Raw genomic sequence first — 24,022 nt, forward strand, 5'->3', positions numbered from 1 at the left:
CTCCTGGGGGACCGGCTCGGAAACAGCCGTGACGATCACTGACTTTTATTGTGCGGTCTTTATGCCCGAGGCACTCTTCAGATCACTTCGCATCGCATTAACTCCTGTGATGGAGACCATTATTATCTCTGCTCTGTGATTGAGGAAACTGAGGCTCAGAGGGAAGGATGTGTACGGAGGAGAGGGCAGGAGCTGCCGGATGAGTGAGCAGGTGGTTGTGGGTATTCGAGGGTGAGGACTGGGCCGGTGAGTCCCCTCCCCTCGCCCCCAGCACGCAGCACGCAGCGGGAGCGTGGACCCAGGGATGAAGTATGGGAGTAAGTCCAGTGATTCAAGGAGAACAAATGGATCCATCGGCCCCCACAGCCTGCGGTGCATGGGGAGGCTGTCGGTGGCAGAATACGTCGTGATCACATTTCCCCTCCTTCCTCAAAAATTATCTACACCAGTGCTTCTGAAAATGTAATGTGATTATGAATCATCTGGGGGTTGTGTAGGGCTGGAGTGGTGCTAGGTTCTGCATTTCAGCTCCCAGGTGATGTGATGCCTCTTGTCTTAGGACCTCGCTTTGAGTAGGGAAAGCCTAAATGAGACCCATTTTGACCAGGGGTGCTTAGAGTTTGAGAGATATCAAGAGTCATCTGATATAGGGTCAGATGAATTTTGACGAGGGAACCAACCAACGTGCTGGAGAAAGTAGATATTCTGGGGTGGGGGCGGGAGGGGGGTCAATCCCTACCCTACACCACATACAAAGTTCAGTTTAAAAGGGACCATAGGGGCCGAAGAGTCTGGAATACAAGGGGGTGGGGGGAGGCGCAGCATCAGAACAATGAAATAAATTACAGAATCCAAAGAGCCCTCAGGAATCCAAACAGAGCAAAATTATTATGTTTAACGTAGAAATTGAACTTCAAATAATTCTGCTCTGTGGTTAATAACAACAGGTATGTTTCAGCTAAGCCAATCAGCTCGGTCCCCTCAGCCAGACCGCCTGGCTTCTCTTAGCAAAAAGATAAAGCAAATGAGAGCTCTTGAAGTTTCACAGAATTTCTCACCTCCCTAAGAATGCAAACTGTATACATATTCAGGTTTTAAAATAAAATCCCCCAAAGCCAGCTTTGCCAGATGAGGTCAGCTGGCTCCTCGTCCGGGCAGGGTGGCGGTGCATCCTGGAACCAGGACATCTGTGACATATCGACACAGTCTTTGCCTCTAGATTGTATATTAAAACCGTGAAAGCGGAACTCCCATGGTTCGAGTTTATAGAAATACGTGACAGTGTTTGAAGTAGCTGAGCTGAGACTAAAAGAGTCTGACATCACAGCCTTGGGGAAGATGATGGAAATTTCTTAATTTCTTTGGAAAATTGAAAAACAGATTCTTTTCAGGTGTTCGATTGGCCACCCAAGCACAGCTCTTGGGCTGCTGTTCTCTGGTTTTAGAAAATCATACAGAAATGCAGAGACTGTGCTGAGGACGTCAGCCACATCTTAGGATTATGGACAGCAGACCATGCTGAGTATTTTCCATGTACCTCGCTCCACACCCTGCCCCCAGTTCTTTCTCTATCCTACTCTGTTTTGCTCTGTATCCTTGGAGACTGACACTGATGGATTGTGTTACCTGGGCTCCCTTTACTTTGGACTTCCAGTTGGATTTGGCCAGTGGGAGCCACAGCAGGAAACTGGCAGGAGGGAGGAGAGAGAGGTCAGGGACTATTCCCCTCCTTTGCCACACCTCCAGCTGTCCAGGCTCGCCCACACAGTTCCCTCCCATTGGCCCTTTTTGGCCAAGGTAAAAGGCAAGAGTTTCCCACTGTCACAGACCCCTGGGTGACTCACCTCATTCCCTTAATCCTGACAACGGTCCTATGTGTCTCCTGTAGGGACCCTGGGTAATATGCAGACTTGCCCCTTCACCTTTAACTTCTGGTCAAGAGCTTCTGTGTCCTCATCTTAATTTGATATTGTAACACTATACTGACCGTGTGGAAGATGAATGAAGTACACTCATGTCATTAAGAACAAAGAAATGCGGGGGGGGGGGTGATGAATTGGGAGATTGGGATTGACATATATACACTAATATGTATAAAATGGATAACTAATAAGAACCTGCTGTATAAAAAATAAATTAAATAAAATTAAAAAATTAAAAAAAGAAGAAATATATGAGAATTTTTTTCCATCTCTCAAAAATAAATAAATGGGACCATGGGTCCAGATGGAGAGGTTTGAGGAGCAGGTGTATGGGGAAAAGACTGTATTTGGTTTGATGATCAAGTAGGTCATACACAAGAGTATCCATGAGGTGGGGAGACATGTAAGTATAATACACACTGTGCAATACTACAGCCACTAGCATGTTGAGCATTTAAACGCAGCTACTCTGTACTGAGGTGTGAGTAACTATAAAACACACACCAGCTTTAAAGACTTGATACAGAAAACAGAATGTAAAATACTTCATTAACAATTTGTATGACGATTCCATGTTGAAATGATAATATTTTGGACATAGTGGGCTGACTAAAATATTTTACTAAACTTTTTAAAAATTAAAAAATAAAAGGGACCATAAACATAAATTAAATTGAGAAAGCTTCTAGAAGAAAAACATAGAAGACTATCTTCTCAATCTTTTGGAAGCCAACGATTTCTAGAAAGGACATAAAAAGCATGGACTCTAAAAACAAAACAAAACTGACTTCATCAAAATTTAAAATTTCTGTTCATCAAAAAACACTGTCAAGAAAATAAACAGGCAAGCAGCAGACTGAGAGGAAATACTCACAACATATATATATGACAAAGGATTTGTATCCACAGTAAAGAATTCCTGCCACCCAATAATAAAAGAAATAATAAAAAGAAAAACAACCCAACCAAAAATCAGGCAAAACATGTAAACACACGCTTCACAAAAGATGATACATAAATAGCCAATAAGCGGCATATGAGAAAGTGCTCATCCAACATTATTTGTTAGGGAATTGCAAAGTAAATCCACAAGCAGGTGCATACACTAGAGTGTTAGACTGAATAACACGTAAGGACGGGGAGCATCTGAAACTGTCAGACTGCCATGTGAGTATTATTCATAATTGCCAAAAAAGGGAAACAATCCAGATTCCATCGACAAGTGAATGGATAAATAAATTGTGGTACGTCCATACAGTGGTATATTGACTCATAAGTGAAAAAAAACTAATATTCAAAGATTATCCCCACCGTGCAACAACATGGGTAGATGTCAAAACGTTATACTGAATGAAAGAAGGAAGACACGAAAAATACACACTGTATGATTCTTGGAAGGTTGTGATCTTGATGCTGTCACTGCACTCAGAGGCCTTGACCTGGCTGGTCCAGAAACCCAGTTTATTATTATTATACAAATTACCAAATTACTCCAGAAGAGAAATACTAACAGGCTGATTTTTAATAGAGTAGAGATGTCAAAGAATTTCTCCTTCAAGAAGCACCAGATAGTTCTGCAGAAGAATTCTACCAAACATTTAAGGAACAGTTACCTTGAACTCTTCTAGAACACAGAAATAAAAGGAAATCTTCAAAATTCTTTTTATGAAGTGAACATAACATTGATACCAAAACCTGTCAAAGAAAGCAGCACACACACACACACACTCCAACCCTACAAACCAGTCTCACTTATTAAAAAATTCTAAAAGCTATATTAGCTGACAGTGTCACCAGAATACCAGAAAAATAATACAAATGATCAAGTAGAGTGTATTCTAGAAATGGTTTAATATTTGGAAATTAAATGGTTTACTCTCTGGAAATCTGTTACTATAACTCCATATAAAATAATCTATTAATAGAATAAAAAGTGAAAATTTCATATTATTATGTCCACAGATGCTGGTTTTTCAAAAATGTCTTTCAAAAGTGAAGGTGAACAAAAGGTAAAACATAGAGTTTTCATATATATCCTCTCCTAGATATATACCCAAGAGAAATGAAAATGAAAACACAAAAACTTACACAAGAATATTGAAGCAATATTACTCATAACAGCCAAATGTGTAAAAAAATCCAAAGGTCCGTCAATTGATAAAGGGATAAATAAAATAGGGTATAACCATACAATGGAATATTATTTAGCAATAAAAAGAAATGAGATACTGATCTGTGCCACAACGTGGATAAACCTCAAAACATAATGCAAAGTGAAAGAAGCCAGTCACAAAAGACCACATATTGTATGATTTCATTAATGTGAAAAATCCAGAATGGGCAAATCTATAGCGGCAGAAAGTACATTAGTGGTTGCCTAGGCTGGGAGAGATGGAGGTTGGGAGTGATTGCAAGTGGGCGTGAGGTTTCTTACTAAGATGATGAAAATGTTCTAAAATTAGATTATAATGATGGTTTTACAACTCTGTGAATATCCTAAAAACTATTGTCTTGTACACTTTAAATGGATGAAATTTATGGTACGTAAATGATATCTCAAAGTTGTTTTTGTAAAAAGTAAATGGTCTAAATCCTCCAAATAAAAGACAGAGATTGTCAGGATAGATTTAAAAAGAAAGACTTAACTATGTGCTAGCTAGAAGAAACTCACTTTAAACACAAAGACACACATGTTAAAAGAAAATGAGTGAAAAAAGACTTACCATGGAAATACTAATTGAGAAAGCTGAAGCGACTACATTAATACAAGGCAAAGTAGACCTCAAGACTAGGACTATTGCCAGGCATAAAGATGAATATTTCATAATGATGAGGGAATCAGTTAATGAAGAAAACATAGCGGGCTTCCCTGGTGGGGCAGTGGTTGAGAGTCTGCCTGCCGATGCAGGGGATGTGGGTTCGTGCCCTGGTCTGGGAAGATCCCACATGCCGCGGAGCGGCTGGGCCCGTGAGCCATGGCCACTGAGCCTGCGCGTCCGGAGCCTGTGCTCCGCAACAGGAGAGGCCACAACAGTGAGAGGCCCACGTACCGCAAAAAAAAACCAAAAAAAAAAAGAGTAAAAAAAAGCATAATGTAAGAAAAAAATTCCAAACTAAAATATCAATCAAAAGATTAAATACCAAGTTATAAACTGAATAGGAAAAGTGAAGGACCTATTGATATGGGAGGGGGGACCTTTAAAACACTAGTAAAGGACATATACAACAAACTATAACTCAGGGAAAAGGACAATTGAATACTGTAAATATGTCAATTCATTCTAAAATAATCTCCAAACCCAATGCAATCTCAATTAAAATATAAAGAGGATTTGCAGAGGGAACTTATTAAATGGTACAGAAGTTCTTCATGAAAAATAAGCATTGGTGAATAGCAGGAAAATTCTGAAAAAGAAAAGTTATGGGACTAGATTGGGGGGTGGGGAGGCATTAGACCTATCAGATACAAAATATTTCTGATATGAAAACAATTTTTTTAAAGTTTTGTACAGAAGAAACCATCAACAACTAGACAAATAGAACAGAATAGAAAGTACAGAAATATTCCTCATGTATATGCTAATTTAACTTTTAAGAAAGATGACATTATAAATCAGTTGGGGGGGAGAAATTACTAAAAAAAATAGTGTAGATACATGCAAAAGAATCAAACTGGACTACTTTTTCACACCACATACAAAAATTAACTCAAAATGGATTAAAGACTTAAATGTTAGACCTGAATCCATAAAACTCCCAGGAGAAAACAAAGGCAGCATACTCTTTGACATTGGTCTTAGCAATATTTTTGAGGTATGTCTCCTCAGACAAGGGAAACAAAAGCAAAAATAAACAAGTGGGACTACATCAAACTAAAAAGATTTTGGGACTTCCCTGGTGGCACAGTGGATAAGACTCCGCACTCCCAATGCAGGGGTCCCGGGTTCGATCCCTGGTCAGGGAAGTAGATCCCACATGCATGCCGCAGCTAAGAGTTCGCATGCCGCAACTAAGAGTTCGCATGCCACAACTGAGGAGCCCGCCTGCCACAACTAAGAAGGCTGCCTGCCACAACTAAGGAGCCTGCCTGCCACAACTAAGGAGGCTGCCTGCCGCAACTAAGACCCGGTGCAACCAAATAAATAAAATTTTTTTTAATCTTAAAAAAAAAAACTAAAAAGATTTTGCACAGCAGAAGAAACTATCAATAAAACAAAAGGCCGCCTACTGCATGGGAGATGATATTTGCCAATGATACATCTGATAAGGGGTTACTATCCAAAATATACCAAAAAACTCATACAACTCAACATCAAAAAAACAAACAACCCAATTGAAAAATGGGCAGAGAACTGATATATACATTTTTTCAAAGAAGACATATAGATAACCGACAGGTGCAGGAAAACAGGTTCAGCATCACCAATCATCAGGGAAATGAAAATCAAAACTACAATAAGGGGGGCTTCCCTGGTGGCGCAGTGGTTGAGAGTCCACCTGCCGATGCAGAGGACACGGGTTCGTGTCCCGGTCCGGGAAGATCCCACATGCCGCGGAGCGGCTGGGCCCGTGAGCCATGGCGGCTGAGCCTGCGCGTCCGGAGCCTGTGCTCCACAACGGGAGAGGCCACAGCAGTGAGAGGCCCGCGTACTGCAAAAAACAAAACAAAACAAACAAACAAACAGAAAACTACAATGAGATATCACCTCACATCTGTGAGAATGGCTTCTATCAAAAAGACAACAAATAACAAGTGCTGGCAAGGATGGGGAGAAACGGGAAACTTCATGCACTGTTAGCGAGAATGAGAATTGGTGCAGCTGCTATGGAGAACAGTATGGAGGTTCCTCAAAAAAGTAAAAATAGAACTACCGTACAATCCAGCAGCTCTACTCCTGGGTATTTTTCTGAAGAAGAAAAAAAACACTAATTCCAAAAGATATATGCACCCCTATATTCAATGCAACATTATTTACAACAGTCAAGATATAGAAGCAATCTAAGTGTCCATCAATAGATGAAAGGATACAAGAAGATGTGGTATATATATATATACAATGGAATACTACTCAGCCATAAAAGAGAATGAAATCTTGCTATTTACAACAATATGGATGGACCTAGAGGGTATTATGCTAAGTTAAATAAGTCAGACAAAAACAAATACTATATTATTTCACTCGAATGTGGAATCTAACAAACAAAACATAAGAACAAACCTAAAACAGTAAAAGGCTCATAGATACAGAGAACAAACAGGTGATTGCCAGAGGGGAGAGGGTGGGGAAGTGAATGAAATAGGTGAAGGAGATTAATAGGTATAAACTTCCAGGTACAAAAATAAATGAGTCAGGGAGATGAAATGTACAGCATGGGGAATATAGTCAATGATATTGTAGTAACTTTCTATGGTGACAGATGGTAACTAGACTTATTGTGGTGATCATTTTGCAATGTATGGAAATACCAAATCCCTGTGTTGTGCACCTGAAACTAACATAGTGTTAGATGTTTGGATGAATGAGAGTTTAGAGCTGGAGAGCTGAGGAGAGGGCTGAACCCCAGGACAGAGCAGATCACTCAGGGCGGCGTTGGCCAAGATAGCTGGAAGCCCAGGCAGGGTCACCTCACCCACCCAAGCCTTGGTCAAGGTGCTCCAGCCAGGGCAGCCACAGATGGAACAGAAAGATGAGGCCAGAGGAATGAATGACTTGGGGGTCCATCTTTGCAGGGTGAGAAAGTAGAGGAGGCACGCTCTGGTAAAGATAGAATGTCAATGGTCCTTTATCCTCCTAGAGGTGACAGAATCTCTGCTTCAGGCGACAGGTCTGCATCGTTGGGTTTGGCACTCAGCCCAGACACCAAAGAGAAAGAAGAAGAATTCCAAGAGGAGAAATGGGCTCACTCCCAGACAAAGAGAGTGAGTCAGAGGGTCTGAAGAAAGGGCGGGCTCAGCCTGTTTACATCTCAGTGAGAACTAGGGAAAGTACTGTAACCTTGGGTTTTTGATTTTGTTTTGTTTTTTGAGATTTCTGATAACTTTTCCTATTTGTTGTTTCTGTTACTCCATCTCAAAAAGAAAGTTTAGATTTGTGATATAAAATATGCTCGCAGGAAAGGGCATAAACAAGACAACTTCACAAATTAATAAAAAACGAACACCTGGGTAGCCACCACCCCAATGAAGAAATAAACCCTTCCAGCCCCAGAAGCCCCCATGTGACCCCTGAGAGCACAACATCTTCCCACAAAGACATCCGCTACCCTGACTTTTATAGGAATCACTTCTGCTTTCTGGTTTTACCCTCTAAGTATATATATCACAATACAATGCCATTTCGTTGGATCTGTTTTTAAATTTCATCTAAATGAAATCAGTCTTTTATATGCCTGGCTTCTTTCACTCAACGTTATCTTTTTTTATGATTTATCCATGTTGCCTGTCATGTGCGTTGCTGACCTTTTCTCCCTCTCTGTGGGTGTGTCTCTTCGCTCTTCAAGGCATCTTTTTTAAATTTTTTTTGCGGTACGCGGGCCTCTCACTGTTGTGGCCTCTCCCGTTGCGGAGCACAGGCTCCGGACGCGCAGGCTCAGTGGCCATGGCTCATTGTAGTTTTGATTTGCATTTCTCTAATAATTAGGGATGCTGAGCATTTTTTCACGTGCCTACTGCCCATCTGTAGGTCTTCTTTGGAGAAATGTCTATTAAGGGCTTCTGCCCATTTTTTGATCAGGTTCTTTATTTTTTTTTTTGTTGAGTTGTATGAGCTGTTTGTATATTTTGGAGATTAAGCTCTTGTCGGACCAAGACCATTTAAAATTCAAGTTCAGAGTTTGAGGTTTCCTGGGACACCCAAAAGACAGGAAGCTGAGTGAAGTCCATGTGGCTTGGTTTCTTTGCAATTCAGTCTTCTCCCAAAGTGCAGCTCTTTGGGGTCCTAGCCTAAGGTGATAAAAAATTACATATATACCAGATTTCTCACCCTTGGAGGGCCCCGCACTCCTAGCTCATCCCGTTAGTTGCTTCCTCTGAATCAGTAAATGCTCCCAAGGACAAAGGGACCTTGCCTACTCGGTTCATCTTTCTGGGGTTTTACTTGCAGACCTCAGCCGGGTAATCCTTCCCACTCTTGTTAGCTCTTCACTGCTTTTTTTAAAAATAAACTTTATGTTAGGGAATAATTTTAGATTTACAGAAAAGTTTCAAAATTAGTACAGAAAGTCTCTGAATACCCTTCACTCTGTCTGTTTCCCCTAATGTTAACATCTTACATAACCATGTACATTGGTCACGTCTAAGAAATTAACATTGGTATATTACTATTAACTAAAATCCAGACTTTCTTAGTATTTCGCTAGTTTTCCTAATATCCTTTTTCTGTTCTGGGATCCAATCCAAGACACCACATTGCAGTTAGCCTTAAATGTTTTTGAGAATATTTTAAAATATATGTCTATTTCATCCAGTTTCTGAGGGAGGATGGCCCTATTTACTTCGTCTTACATTGCTGCCCTCCCCCATTGTTTCACTGGCATTCCTAGAAATTAAAAAAAAAAATCCTTTAAACAGTCAACATAAAAATCTCGAAAGCAGTTTTTAGACTTGTATAGTGGAGGAAGGTGAACAATTGAGTTTGCCACTGGCTGGGGATGGGGGAGCTGTAAGCGGAATAGAGGATGAAATGTATGTGAGAAAACAAAAAACTTCGTGTTGGCTCAGGCTATGCCCCAAAAACAAACCAACTGCAAAATCTCAGTGGCTAGGGACTTCCCAGTTGGTCCAGTGGTAAAGAATCCGCTTTACAATGCAGGGGACGCAGGTTTGATCCCTGGTCAGGGAACTAAGATCCCACATGCTGCGGGGCAACTAAGCCCACACGTCACAACTACCGAGCTCGCATGCCCTGGAGCCTGCGTGCCACAACTAGAGAAGAGAAAACCTGCACACCACAACTAGAGAGAAGCTCGCGCTCCGCAATGAAGGGCCCATGTGCCACAACTAAGACCCGAAGCAGCCAAAATTATAAATAAATAAATAAATCTTTTTAAAAAATCTCAGTGGCTAAACACATAAAAGCCTCTCTTGCTCATAAAAGCAAGTCTGCCGCTGGCATGGAAGAGAGTCAGCTCTCTTCCAAGTGGTGACTCAAGGATCCAGGTTCTTTCCAGCTTTTGGCTCACCCTTCTTTGCTGGGTGTAACACTCTTGCTCTCTCCCCACACCTTTACTTATTTGCTAGATGAATTGGAAGGAGGACAAGGCATGTGTCGCCCAGCCCTTTTTACTTCCCTTCCTCCTGGGAGCTGGCTTGCCTGCAGAGACTGTGTGTTCTGCACTGCCTGTGAATGCATAGTGTGCCTAACTCTGAGGTTCGGGAGTAGAAAGCTCACTCTCCTACATCCAAAACCTGGTTACTGTACCTATGTAAACACAACTTACACTGTTTTTTTCCCCAAAGTTTCATGCATCATCTAAGGCAGTGGTTCTCAACCCAGAGTAATTTTGCCTCCCAGGGAAATATTTGACAACATCTAGAGAGACTTTTTTTTTTTTTTTTTTTTTTTTGCGGTACACGGGCCTCTCACTGTTGTGGCGTCTCCCGTTGCGGAGCACAGGCTCCGGACGCGCAGGCTCAGCGGCCATGGCTCACGGGCCCAGCCGCTCCGCGGCATGTGGGATCTTCCCGGACCGGGGCACGAACCCGTGTCCCCTGCATCGGCAGGCGCACTCCCAACCACTGCACCACCAGGGAAGTCCCTGGAGGATCTATTTCTTACGGAGTCTTCAAACCTCACTCCTGGCTAGGTGTGGGGCTGGCGGGGGTGGAGGAAAAGGACCTCACAATACACATGAAGGCATCAGGGGTGTTGCACAGTACACCCCACACCCTCTTCATAAAAATAAAAATTGGAGTAACGCTTCCTTTACTCTCCCGAAATGGCAATCATCAATAATATGCCTTCTCACATACTCAGTTTTTAAAAATCACAATATAATGCCTGAGCTGTAATAGAGGGGGAAAAAAATCGAAGGAAAACGATTTGTAACCAAATAACACATACTCAAAGTGTCGCTGCTGAGGCCTCATGACACTAGAAAACACAATAAAGTGTCAGATGCTTGCCCCTGCTTATAACAAATAAGTTAGGATTTAAGAAAGCAAGAAGATCAGAAATTATTCTGTATAAGAACCAAAAAAATAAAAGAGCAGAGATATACTATTAAACACTAGAATAAACATTATTTTAATCTGTGTTTTTAAAACTGTGATTACCGGGACTTTCCTGGTGGTGCAGTGGTTAAGAATCCGCCTGCCAATGCAGGGAACACAGGTTCGAGCCCTCGTCCGGGAAGATCCCACGTGCCGTGGAGCAACTAAGCCCATGCGCCACAACTACTGAGCCTGCGCTCTAGAGCCAAAGAGCCACAACTACTGAGCCCATGTGCCACAACTACTGAAGCCCGCGTGCCTGGAGTCTGTGCTCCGCAACAAGAGAAGCCACTGCAAGGAGAAGCCCGTGGGCCACAACGAAGAGTAGCCCCTGCTCGCCACAACTAGAGAAAGCCCGCGCGCAGCAACGAAGACCAAATGCAGCCTAAATTAATTTAAAAAAAAAATGTGATTACCTTTTGTAGTCTGAGATAACAGAGTTTTCACCCATGTGAACCCCTGTCCCTGCCAATTGAATGCCAGCAGCGCCCCCCAAGCCGCCAACATTGTGAAATTCAAACATATCTCCCACATCACTCACACACACACACGCGCACACGCACACGCGTACACAGACAATCTCCCCTCCCAGAACCACTGAGTTAATGCTTCAAATATTAGCCCAGCAAGTGGGTAAAAATTCCACCTGTACATATGGAAGTATATGCCAAAATATTAACAGTGGTTTTCTAAGAGAGGAGGAGAATAACAGGAAACGTTACCTTTTTTTTTTTAACATATCTGCACCGTGTAAAATTTTGCTTGCAACCGGTGTGACCTTTGCAATCAGAAAAAACAAACAGAACTATTTTGGAAAAACGGTATGTCAGGGCTCCCTCTAGTGTGCGTGTTTGTTCTATTCCTTTCAGGAAGGATTCAGTTCCGCGGGGGGAAGCCGCTAATTAACTTTTTAAAAGGCAAGACACCTCAGCGCGGCTCCCCAGCCTTTGTGCTCGGCCTGCTGGTGGCTCCAGGTACCCGGCTCAGCCCAGCCGGACAGCTTCCCTCACCCTCCGCCTGCACCGCCGCCCTGTGGCCCAGGGCGGTACTGCGCCCTCCGGGAGGCGATGGGGAGGAGAAGCAGTGGCGGCTGGCTGCCTGTGGACCCCCTAACTTCTGTACCATAAACCACTTGGCAGTCTGGTGAAGCTTATGCGCCACGCCTCAGAATAACGGTCTTTTTAAACATATAAAATACTATACACATGCTTGAAAGAAAACCAATAATAAATGAAGTGGTTATCAAAATATAATTGTGTAATACTGTAATAAATGTGCTTTTTTTTTTTTTTTTTTTTTTTTTGCGGTACGCGGGCCCCTCACTGTTGCGGCCCCTCCCGCCGCGGAGCACAGGCCCCGGACGCGCAGAACCAGCGGCCACAGCTCACGGGCCCAGCCGCTCCCGGACCGGGACACGAACCTGTGTCCCTGCATCGGCAGGCGGACTCTCAACCACCGCGCCACCAGGGAAGCCCAAATGTGCTTTTTTTTTAATTAGCACTTTAAATAACAACTCCAGTGGCAGATCTAATAACTAATGATTTTCCAAGTAGTGAGGTGCGTACACAGTATTTCAAGCTATCGGTGACAATTTGAACTCCTAGTGTCTGTGATTTTTTTTTTTTTTTTGCGGTACGCGGGCCTCTCACTGTTGTGGCGTCTCCCGTTGCGGAGCACAGGCTCCGGACGCGCAGGCTCAGCGGCCATGGCTCACGGGCCCAGCCGCTCCGCGGCATGCGGGATCTTCCCGGACCGGGGCACGAACCCGTGTCCCCTGCATCGGCAGGCGGACTCTCAACCACTGCGCCACCCGGGAAGCCCCTAGTGTCTGTGATTTTTAATTGGTGACAGTCACGGCACTGCGAACACTACTCATCATACAAGGAAAAATAAGTATTACGTAAAGTTTAGTGAAAAGTCAAGATGTACTATTTCCCCACCCAGATTCACGGACTCCTTGAATTCTACACACAGGCCCTCTGGGGTGCGCGGCCGGGGGCATGGTTAAGACCCCCTGAAAGGGCATGGGTTTGGGAGAAGCGCTCGGTGGGTTTTCGGGTGCGGGTCGCTGTGAACCAAGGGTAAGTAATGAAGGGATCAGCAGAGGCGCCTCCCCCGGCTGGGGGAGCCACACGGCCCCTCCCCTCCCTTCCTTCTCTCGATTATGCCTCTGGAGGAAGTTAAAGTCCCGCGTGGCCCGGAGAGGAACCCCCAGCTCCCGGCGTACACTCCAGCTTGGCCAGCGCTCACCATGCGGCCCCTCGTCCTGCTGTGGGGCTGCTGCCTCGTGCTCCCAGGTGAGATGGGGGGCGGGGATGGTGAGATGCGGGGCGGGGATGGAGGGATGTGGGGCTTATCCCCAACGTCCTTATTGCTTATTCTTATTGCCCGTTGGGTCTGCAAGAGAGGGACCTACTGAACCTACATTTCCTTGTGGGGGTGACCCAGCCCAGCCGCCTGATCCTTCCAGGCTTCACCCCTCCCCATTCGTCCTCAGCCCTCAGAGGGTGCGGGCATTTGCTGTTTCTGGAACCCAGAGCCAGGTCTTCCCCCAGACCTGTGGGCTCCAGACCCTTCATGTCCAAGTGGCTGTGAGAGTACCTTTACCTCTTTTATCTTCATTTCCTGACTCTGTGCCAGCCTGGGGACAGACAAGACACCCCTTATTTAATGTTGCCACATTAAACTCAACAAATATTTCTTGAACCTCTGCTGTACCACTCACAACAGCCCCGAGAGATAAATTATCCTGTTTCATCAATTCACAAGCCTGCTTTTCTTTTTTTTCTTTCTTTCGTTTTTTAACCTTTTAACATAAAAAATTAGGATGCATCTTATAACTGATGTCAGTTGTTCAAATGACAGTGTTTTTTTCTTAATGTTTTATAAAATTATGGTGGCTCTTACATATGATAGCATCTTAATTCAATGAAATAGGACATTGTCATCATCTATAGGTGAGAAAACTCAGAGGGGTCAAGCAACTTCCCCAGGGTCACACAGCTACTAAGTAGCAGTGCTGGGATTCAAACTCTGGGCTGTATGAATCTAGATCTTCCCCATCACCAGCCTTCAATATGCCAGGTATAGGGAAACAGTAACAGTCCTGTCCCAAGACCCCTCGGTGGCAGAGTGGAGTACCAGCTCCTACCAGGGCTGCCCCAAGAAGGGAGTGACTGAGGAAAGCCTTCTGGTCTTGATCCTGGTACTTGAATCAGGGAATTCCAACCTTCATCCCTGCTGTGGTTTCAGGTTATGAAGCCCTGGAGGGCCCGAAGGAGGTCAGCGGCTTTGAAGGTGACACCGTGTCCCTGCAGTGCACCTACGGGGAAGAGCTGAAGAAGTACAAGAAATACTGGTGCAGGGAGAGCGGGTTCTTGATCTCCCGCTGCTCTGGGACTGTCTACTCTGGAGAATATGGCCAGGAAGGCAGGGTGTCCGTCCACGACAACCCCCAGAAGCTCAGGTTTGAGGTCACCCTGAGGAACCTCACCCTGAAGGACGTGGGGCAGTACTGGTGTGGGGCCAAAAGAATGGGCTTCCATAAGACTTTCTCGGTTTCTTTGCTCGTCTTTCCAGGTAACAGATGTCCCTCCTTCCCTGGGAGGGGTTCAGGGTCATGGAGGTGGGGGCTGGAGCACGGCACCTCCCCACAATAAAGGACAGGCTGCAGCTCAAACGGGGGGAGCTGAGAGCCACGCACAGGTTTGGGGTGTTCCTGAGATATGACCTGCTTGCTCAAAATGGCTTCCTCAAGGCCTCTGTTTGAGGCGTAGCTGGGGAAGTTCTGAGAAATTGTTCCTGGGGAGATTAGGGTTCAGGGGTCAAGGGTCAGAGGTCTGGGAATGCTGGGAATCAAGGATCAGGGAAGATGCTGAGGCATTGCTTTTGGACTTGTAGCTTCTGCTGGTCTCCACCTGACAGTCACCACAGCCAAGCTGGGGAAGACAGGGGCGGAGGTCTCTCCATTCACAGGGACCTCCCCATCCGAGCCTGCAGCAACCTCTCCGTATGCAGGGACCTCTCCTCACCCGGCAACCTCTCCATTTGCAAGGACCTCTTCTCACCCAGCAACCTCTCCGTACGCAGGGACCTCTCCGTATGCAGGGACCTCTCCGTATGCAGCAACCCTTCCAAATGCAGGGACCTCTCCTCACCCAGCAACCTCTCCTCCTGCAGGGATCTCCCGCCAAGCCACACGGCTAGACTCTACCTCCACAGAGGACACCAGTTTTGTCCCCATCAGAAGCAGCTCCAAGACCAGGTGAGCAGCTCCAACCAAGGCCACCTTTTCAGGTCATCCCTGAACCATAAGGTGCCCCTGAGCGAATAGGAATACAATACTCCTTCCTCTGGGGGAACACAGCTTCTTGACGTGGCCACAGACACGCAGAGAGGGCAGATTCAGCCCCCATCCCACCCCCTACCCAGCAGGGCCCTGGAGCAGTGAACGACCTACATTACGGGGGCCAGCAGCCCTTTTGCCTTGGACAGGCAGGCCCGCCCAAGGTGAAGGGTCCGCCATGGCCCCAGTCCCCACCTCGCTCCCCGCCCGGCTTCAGGGACAGCCACCCCAGTTCAGTAGTTCTTGTTTGTGCACTTTGCACTGGGCCCTGTGCTAAGCAGGAAACTGTAGACCAAACAATGTGATGTTTTCTTACCCAACTGGGATCCCAGCCGGAAGGACTGGCTCTTGGGTCTTTATATATAACTGCCCTCCATTGCTGGTGGCCAGGTAACTACTCACAGGTTCAGAGCCAGCTGAAAGTACCTCCTGGGGCTGGCGATGGGGGCTGAGGTCCCTTCCATTGGGACCAACAAGATGCTGTGGTCCCTGGTACCCTCTGACCCCCTTGGGAGGGATGAGGGATATGACTGGGACTCAGAATAAGAATGCCCAGTGTGCTGCCGACATCTGATGACAGCCACCAGTCTCCTTCCATCTCGTCCACAGGGTCTCCGTCCCGATGACCCGCATGTTGGCCCCAGTCCTGGTGCTGCTGGCCCTTCTGCTGGCCACAGGCCTGGCCGCCCTCGGCAGCTACATGCTCCAATGGAGGAAGAAAGGTGAGCAGTGTAGACGGGAGGGGTGAGAGGCTGTCAGCCAGGGGCCTCGCTGAGACCCGCAGTCCCCACCACCGCCCCAGAGAGACCTCGTGGGCCTCGGCGTATGCGTCCGAGACGTGGGCATCGGGAGCCCTGCTCCTCTTTTCTGAGGGACCCGCAGGGCCGTCCACACCAGGCACAAGCAATTCAAACGGGGGAGCAAGAAGCTGGGGGGCTCTCATCTTGCTCTGGTCTGTCCGACCAAGCTCATGAGCCACTTCTCTCCCTGTTGATCCCAGTGAATCCATGTCCAGTCTCTGTAGGTCCTGCTTCTTGTACGAGGACTGATTACAGGGGGAAGTGCAGGCCTGAGCACTTGAACTTGAGCAGGATGTGTGTATGGCCCCGCCCCTGCCACTGGGTCTCTAGAGGTGCTCAGCTCCTTTCAAGACTTGGCTTCAAATTCCAGCTCTGCCACTTTTTAGCTGTGAGACCTTGGGTAAGTCATCTAACTTCCCTGAGCCTCAGCTTCCTCAGATATATGCCCAACAGAAATAGAATAGAAGCCACACGTGTGATTTAAAATTCTCTGATAGTCACACGAGAAAAAGAAGAAACTAGTGAAGTTAATTCTAATGATACACTTTATTTAACATGATATATCCAAAACATTATCATTTCAACATGGAATCAATATAAAGATACTAATGAGGACTTCCCTGGTGGTGCAGTGGTTAAGAATCCGCCTGCCAATGCAGGGGACACGGGTTCGAGCCCTGGTCCAGGAAGATCCCACATGCCGCGGAGCAACTAAGCCCGTGTGCCACAACTACTGAGCCTGCGCTCTAGAGCCCGCAAGCCACAACTACTGAGCCCACGTGCCACAACTACTGAAGCCCACGTGCCTAGAGCCCGTGCTCCGCAACAAGAGAAGCCTCCGCAATGAGAAGCCCGCGCACCACAACCAAGAGTAGCCCCCGCTCACCACAACTAGAGAAAGCCCGCGCGCAGCAACGATGATCCAACGCAGCCAAAAGTAAATAAATAAATGAATAAATTTATTTTTTTAAAAAAAGATACTAATGACACACATTCTACGTTCATTTTTTCCAGTTGAGTCTTTCAACCCCAGCGTAATTCAGAGTAGTCACCTTTCTGGTGCTCAATGGCCGTGTGTAGCTCCTGTGGTGGATGGCACAGATTAAGAGGGTTTAACCGAAATAACGGTAATGGGAGCTGCCTTGTGCCCGGCACAGTGGTGTGGCTTATGTTCTTTTTATCTCCTTTAATCTCCTCAATACTGTCGAGTTAGGAACTACTTATTCAACACCTACAAATACCCCCAATTTACAGGGCAAGAAACTGAGGCACAGAGTGGTTAAGCAACTTGCCCTGGGTTTGCATAGCTGGAAAGTGGTAGAACCAGGAAGCCAACTTTGCAAATTGGCAGTGTTGTCCCAGCACTGGTGGCCATGGTGGGGAATGCTGGGCTTGCTACGTGACTCCCCTCTGTGTGGCCCCCAGGAAGAAATGTCAGCTTTGCCCACATCCCTAGGCCCCCTCAGAGGAGTCGGGAGGAACACACAGGGTGAGAACGTTCCCATCACAACCTCAGAGCCTCTTCGCACTTTGCCTCTCCAATTGTGGTCCCCAGCTGGCAGCAGCAACATCCCCGGGTAGCCTGTTAGCAACTCAGACTCTCAGGCCCCAACCTCAGCCTACTGAATTAGAATCTGCATTTGAGTAAAATTTCCCAAGGTCCTGTACACACACTGAGATTTAAGAAGCAATGACCTTGGCATACAGGATCACTTCCCTAGCCAGTTTCTGGCCCATGCGAGGGGATTTCCATGTACCAATCTCAAAAGTCCAGGTCATTGCCGAGGTGCTGGGATTCTCGGCCCAATCTGCTTGCCAGCTCCCTCTGGGAAGCCCCAGGTGCAAGGAACCCAGTCCACGTATGTGGGAGCAGCTGCAGACTACTCCCAGCTACTCCTGGCTTCAAGGTGCTCCTTCTGTTGCAGGAAGGGGGACCCCATCCAGGGCCCGAGAGTGGGCTCTTGTCTAACACTCAGAAATGAATTGTCTGAGGAGACACACTTGCTGACACAGCAAGAGACTTTATTGGGAAGGGGCGCCCGGGCAGAGGGCAGGAGGGTAAGGGAACCCAGGAGAACTGCTCTGCCACGTGGCTCGCAGTCTCGGGTTTTATGGGAATGGGGTTAGTTTCCGGGTTGTCTCTGGCCAATCATTCTGACTCAGGGTCCTTTCTGGTGGCCCACGCATCACTCACTCAAGATGGATTCCAGCAAGAAGGATTCTGGGAGGTTGGTAGGACATACGGACTGGAGTCTCCTCTCTCCTTTTGACCTTTCCCGAAGTCTTCCAGTTGGTGGTAGCTTGTTAGTTCCGCATTCCTTACCAGGACCTCCTGTTTAAGATACCTTGTGCGAGTGGTTACTAACAGGCCTGGCCAGGGTGGACGGTTTCAGTCAATGGTTCCCTTAACACTTCTGGTCTCTTTCAGCTCAACTGGCCACGGAGACACAGAGGAAGGAGAAGGTCCATCTCTCCCACTTGGTAAGGAAGGAGGCAAAGCCCACGCTCAGATCCCTCTGCGTCCGGCTCCCAGGCCCTGCCTCTCCGGCTCCCTGCCTGGTCCTCCACGGCTGACCTCAAGGCAGGACTTGCGTCCCACATCCAGGGAATCTGTGTGAGCCCCGAGATGAGCCCTTCGGGCTGCCCTCCTCACCCAGACTTCCCACCGGGTGCCAGTGGGGCTCTGCTCCAGGCCCAAGGCCCTCTTCCCATCCCCCCTTTTAGAATCAGAGAACATTGGAGCTGGTTCCACAGGGGGGGCTTTGATATCAGCTCGTCCAGCCTTTCTCTAAATTTGGTGCAAAATCCCTTACGAAACACCTTGGGGGGTGTGTGGGCGGCTATTAGAAATACACTCTCCTCGACATCGGTCCCAGCCAGAACCCCTTGGGGTGGGGGCCAGGAACCTGAAATTGAAACGCTGCCCTGGGGGATTCTGATAGCACCAATAGACTCTAGTCTGCTTTTGCAGAAGGGAGAACTGAGGCCCAGAAAGAGAAAGAGTCTTGCCCGAGGTCACACAGCAGGCGGTGGCCCAGATACAGAGCGGGTCCCAGAGCTCTCGACTCCCATCTCTCCTCTTTCCGGAACACCCTTCTCTGAGCTGTCGTTGGCTCTGAGACCAAGGTGGTGTAGCTACCTTGACACTCGGGCTGCGGGTGGTGCTCTGGAGACCGGGGGACAGAAAGAATGGGGGTCCCTGTGCCCATCACCCTGGAGAGAGGACGCTGCCCTGAGTCTACCTGCTGCTGGGCCCCTCCCTGACCCCTGCAGAGAGAGACCCTCTTCCCACACCAGCACTCCTACGGAGAGAGTCACTGCTTAGGAAACCGAAGCTTCATCTGCCTCGCCAACACCCCCGCCCCCAGCCTCTCCTTCCTCAGCTGTTTACTGAGAGGCCTCCACTCTGATTCCCTTAGACACTGGAGCAGGAAAGGGGGGCTGCCATTGCCTTCTTTCCTGGTGCCAGCAGGGACAAAACACTCAGGCCCGATCCCCCTAGGGAGGGGCTGCGGTGGGATGGGGTACTGGGCCTTCCTTCACTTAGGAAGCAGCTGTTGTTACCTCAGGAAGCTCAGCAGGACCAAAGGGGTGGACAGGAGTGAGGGAAAGGTCATGGAAACAGATGGAGGGGCTGCCAAGGCCACTGCCAGGGCCCTCCTCCTGGCTCGGTGTCCTGAGGCTAGCCCCGCCCCCAACTCCAGAAGAGGGGCTGGGCTCGGAGGGAGAACCGCCATGCCTTGCTGCCGTTTTTTCTAGTGCCTAGAAGTAGAGGCTCTCGTATAGATCTCATATAGTCAACAACCCAGAAGATGCCTCCACGCTCACTGGAACAGCCCAGGGTCCACTGCGTGGGCAGAGGGACCGTTGAGAGATGCAGACGCCCCCCTGGACAGAGGGTAGTGGTCCTGGCCACAGCCTACATGTGCGGTTTGCTCTCTGTCCCCTGAGGTTCTTTCCTCAAATTCTGTCACCCTTGAGAAGGGGACGCTTCTGCAGCTGTTGGTGGTCAGCGGTCAGCAGTGGCTGGGTTTCGACCAAATCAGAAAGCTGTCAGTATGGGATTCATGGGAAATGGACCTGATGTCAGGAGTTCTCTGGCCCAACCCCAGCTCTGCCATGTCCTCCCCACAGGCAGGGCTGGGACGCACGAGGGCCGTGAGTGACAGCATTTGTGAATTCTCCCTCCCCCTCCCCTATTCCTTCAGGCCCTCATCCCCCTAGTCACATCTCACCTGAGGGATTCTGTTCTGACTCTTACCTTGTCCCCGTAAAACTGAAGGTGTCACCAGAGGTGGCTCAAACATCTACCTCTGCCCCCATGTCCCACACCTAGGGTATTGATAGAAGCAGGGGCCCAGTTAGTAGACAAGGGACACTGCCACAAAGAGAAGTGTGCAGGACGCCCTACCAGGAAGGCAGCATGGTGTAGGAAAGAGTCTGAGACCAAAGAATTACGGAGACAAGGCCCAGCTCCACCACTCACCAGCTGTGTGACATCCGGCAAGTTACATCACCTCTCTGAGCCTCGGCTTCCCCATCTCACGGGACTGTGGTGAGGAATGAGTGAGATGAGACCCCTCGTAGTTATCCAGAAAATGGGAGCTTCTTTCCTTGGCTTCGGTGCCTATCAGGCCAGGGGTTTGCTGGCCGGGCCACCTCAGGGCAGCTGTGCTGTTAGGAGACATGGCTGGGGGCCTTGGCCAGCTCCAGCCTCCGCTCTGCTCAGCTGCTGGGCAAGGGAACAGGTGACAGAGGGGCCCGGCATTCTGACCTGAGGACCACGGGGGCAGCTGAGCCCAGGTCAGGAGACGGGCTTCCGCACTCGCTCTGGACTACCCACCTCTCTTCCCTGGGCCTCGGTTTTCTCATCTGATCAGGGAGGAATTGCTCAGACCCATGATCCCTAAAGAATTCTTCCTGTGCTGTTTGTTATTTGGTGAATCTTTGAGGTGTCCAACTTTGCTCTCTCTGGGCCTATTACAAAGAACCTGCAGCCTGCATGTTCTTCCTGCTTCAAGGATAGAAATAATCATCATGGAAACAAATTAATCATTCCAGGAGTTCCCAGTTGTTGAGTGATAACAACATTATCAGAAATATTTATTATAACCCTAAGGGAAAACTTTCTATCCCCATTTTATAGCTTGGGAAGCTGGGCCTCAGAGAAGTTGGGTGGCTCACCTGAGGTCACACTGAGACATAGTGAATGGACCGCAAGGACTCTGACTGCAAAATCCACCCCCTGCCTTTCCCTCCTCCTGCTCTGGCTTGCGGACTATCCCTGCTGCCAAGAACAGGCCGTTCTGACTGAGTCTGTGTTTCAGCCACTGGGGAACAGCGGGGTCCCAGAGTATGCTGTGATCGACCTTGCAGGGCCCACTGGGCCTCCTGCCAGCCCCAACGTGGAGATCCGGTGCCTGAGCCAGGTGTGGACAGAGGGCTCTGGGGGTCTGGAGCGACCTAGCCTGGCTCCACTCAGACAATGCAAGGAAGTGGGGGAGGTCTCTGCCCTCAGCGTCCACCTACCTTCCGCATCACAGCCAGAGCTTAGACCATGTCACCCAGGAAGCCAGGGCTCCTGACCTCACATCCTCATTTCTTGTGATCCAGAAAATTCTTGAATAGCGTGGTGAGAGGGACAGCTTAAAGAGTTCTGAGCTGGCAGGATCCCCACGTCTGCAGCCACAACTGGGCCCGAGGCCATGAGGTTGATCTCCCAGGGAGTGGGGCCTGGTGTGTGCCGGGGGGGGGAATGAATCAAAGCCTGGGGGTTCTGGGAAAAAGGAGTGGTTAGTCCTGTGACCCCCAGACGGACAGGCCCAGAATGTGCAGAAAAGGCTGGGCTGGACCCAGCAGCTACCTGGAGACCCCCCCAAGCCGGGCTCTGCTTTTCAACCCCTACTGTTGTCTTTACAGACTTCAAAGGAAGACGAAGCCTCGTGGCAGACCCCTGAGGGAGACATGACCCCAGGCCCTCCCCTCCCCGTGTCTGGGGACGAGCCAGACTTTTCTAAGTTCATCTCAGTCTAGCCGCCTAACGCCCTCCGTGAATCTCTGGAAGGGCTGAATTTGCGCTGACTCGGATAAGTTTTCTGCTACGGCTTCAGAGTCCTCCTGCCAGAGTCCAGGGCTCTCCTCCACCCTCCCCAAGCTTTCCTCCTGCATGCCCCAGCTGACCCGGAACGCTTCGTCAGCGCTGGAGCCTGGAGTGGTGGCTTCACGGTTCCAGCTGGAGACGGGGACCTCCCCAAGATGGTCACATTCCTGGGCAAAGCGTGCAGCCGCTGGACCCTCAAGGGGCCAGGCAGGGCTCAGGGGGTCTGGTCCGAGTTTGTATCTGCTACAGGAGCTCCTCTGGGCCTGGGTGCTGAGCCACGGGCCGCTCCTAACTCCCCCTCCAGACCCCACCTTCTCTTTCCTTCCTTCCATCCTCAGACGCAAGGTCAAGTTCTCCTACATAAGCTGGTGAGGAGGAGGGAGACTGCTGGGTTAGACGGGATTCTGATTTCTCAAAGCCGGGCTGGGAACCTCCTGCATCCCAGTCCTTCAGGAAGCTGGTTAAAAAGATAATTCCTGGGCCCCATCAAGAACTACTAAAACGGAACTTCCCTGGTGGTGCAGTGGTTAAGAATCTGCCTGCCAACACAGGGGACACAGGTTAGATCCCTGGTCCGGGAAGATCCCGCATGCCGTGGAGCAACTAAGCCCGTACGCCACAACTACTGAAGCCCATGCACGTAGAGCCCGTGCTCCACAACAAGAGAAGCCACCGCAATGAGAAGCCCATGCACCGCACCGAAGAGTAGGCCCCACTCACCGCAACTAGAGAAAGCCCGCGCACAGCAACGAAGCCAAAAATAATTTAAAAAAAAAAAAAAGAACTACGAAAACCATCTCTGAGGCTGGGCCTGGGACTCTGCATTTCTAAAAAGTGCACTGGTGATTCTAACTCTTGAGTTTGAGCACCAGTGGGCTGGTTGAGCTCTCAGGCCCCTCCAGTTTAGAGAGTCTACATTTGGTGTGTGGAGTCTCCCCCCTGCCCCCTATAGGGCCTGCTCTGCCCATGACACCATGACCCAGCTGGGGGCTTTCCTGGACCTGCCCGAGTCCAGTCCCAGGTCAAGTGCACATTGGAAGGGGTGAGCCCAGGACTGGCGGGGAGCGGTTGTCTTTCTGATCTCCCTACCTAGCCATGCATTCCAGGCTTTGGAAGGAGGATGGAAAAAAGCACGGCTCCTTCCTTGTCAAGAAAGGGTTGAGGGCTTCCCTGGTGGCACAGTGGTTGGGAGTCCGCCTGCCGATGCAGGCGACACGGGTTCGTGTCCCGGTCAGGGAAGATCCCACATGCCGCGGAGCGGCTGGGCCCATGAGCCATGGCCGCTGAGCCTGCACGTCCGGAGCCTGTGCTCCGCAACGGGAGAGGCCACAGCAGTGAGAGGCCCGTGTACCGCAAAAAAAAACAAAAAAAAGAAAAAGAAAGGGTTGACTACCTGTGGGTTCTGAGAGCTGGGGAGGGGGTAGGAAAACACAGGGTGCAGGTGGAGGTAGGTATCTAAAAGGGAGGAGGGAGGGGACAGGGCAGGACCCTAAGGGGAACCTGACGGTGACCTGGAGTTTGGTCCCCTGGAGTGGGCAGAGGGAAGGTAGAATAAAAGAACGACTGGGTTTTTGAAAAATGAACCGGGGGCTGCTCAATATACGAAACCTAGAAAGATGGGGGGATAAAAGGAAGAAAACACAT

The 24,022-nt window shown here is 48.6% G+C and overlaps 1 protein-coding gene across 2 annotated transcripts; it reads left to right on the forward strand.

Annotated features, from left to right (window-relative positions):
* Positions 1–13,348: 13,348 nt before the first annotated feature.
* CD300LG (CD300 molecule like family member g) lies at positions 13,349–22,311 on the forward strand (the record flags this gene model as incomplete). 2 transcript variants are annotated; one of them, XM_079903715.1, is made up of 7 exons in its annotated part: positions 13,349–13,430; positions 14,386–14,712; positions 15,313–15,397; positions 16,088–16,200; positions 18,707–18,759; positions 21,606–21,707; positions 22,198–22,311. In XM_079903715.1, exons 1-7 carry the CDS (start codon positions 13,385–13,387, stop codon positions 22,309–22,311), a joined length of 840 nt encoding a protein of 279 aa, XP_079759841.1. In that variant the 5' UTR covers positions 13,349–13,384. The 2 variants fall into 2 exon arrangements, with proteins under 2 accessions (XP_079759841.1, XP_079759842.1); XM_079903716.1 differs by lacking the exon at positions 21,606–21,707.
* Positions 22,312–24,022: the final 1,711 nt, after the last annotated feature.

This window comes from Stenella coeruleoalba (genome assembly GCF_951394435.1).
Source record: "Stenella coeruleoalba genome assembly, chromosome: 19".
NCBI lineage: Eukaryota > Metazoa > Chordata > Mammalia > Artiodactyla > Delphinidae > Stenella > Stenella coeruleoalba.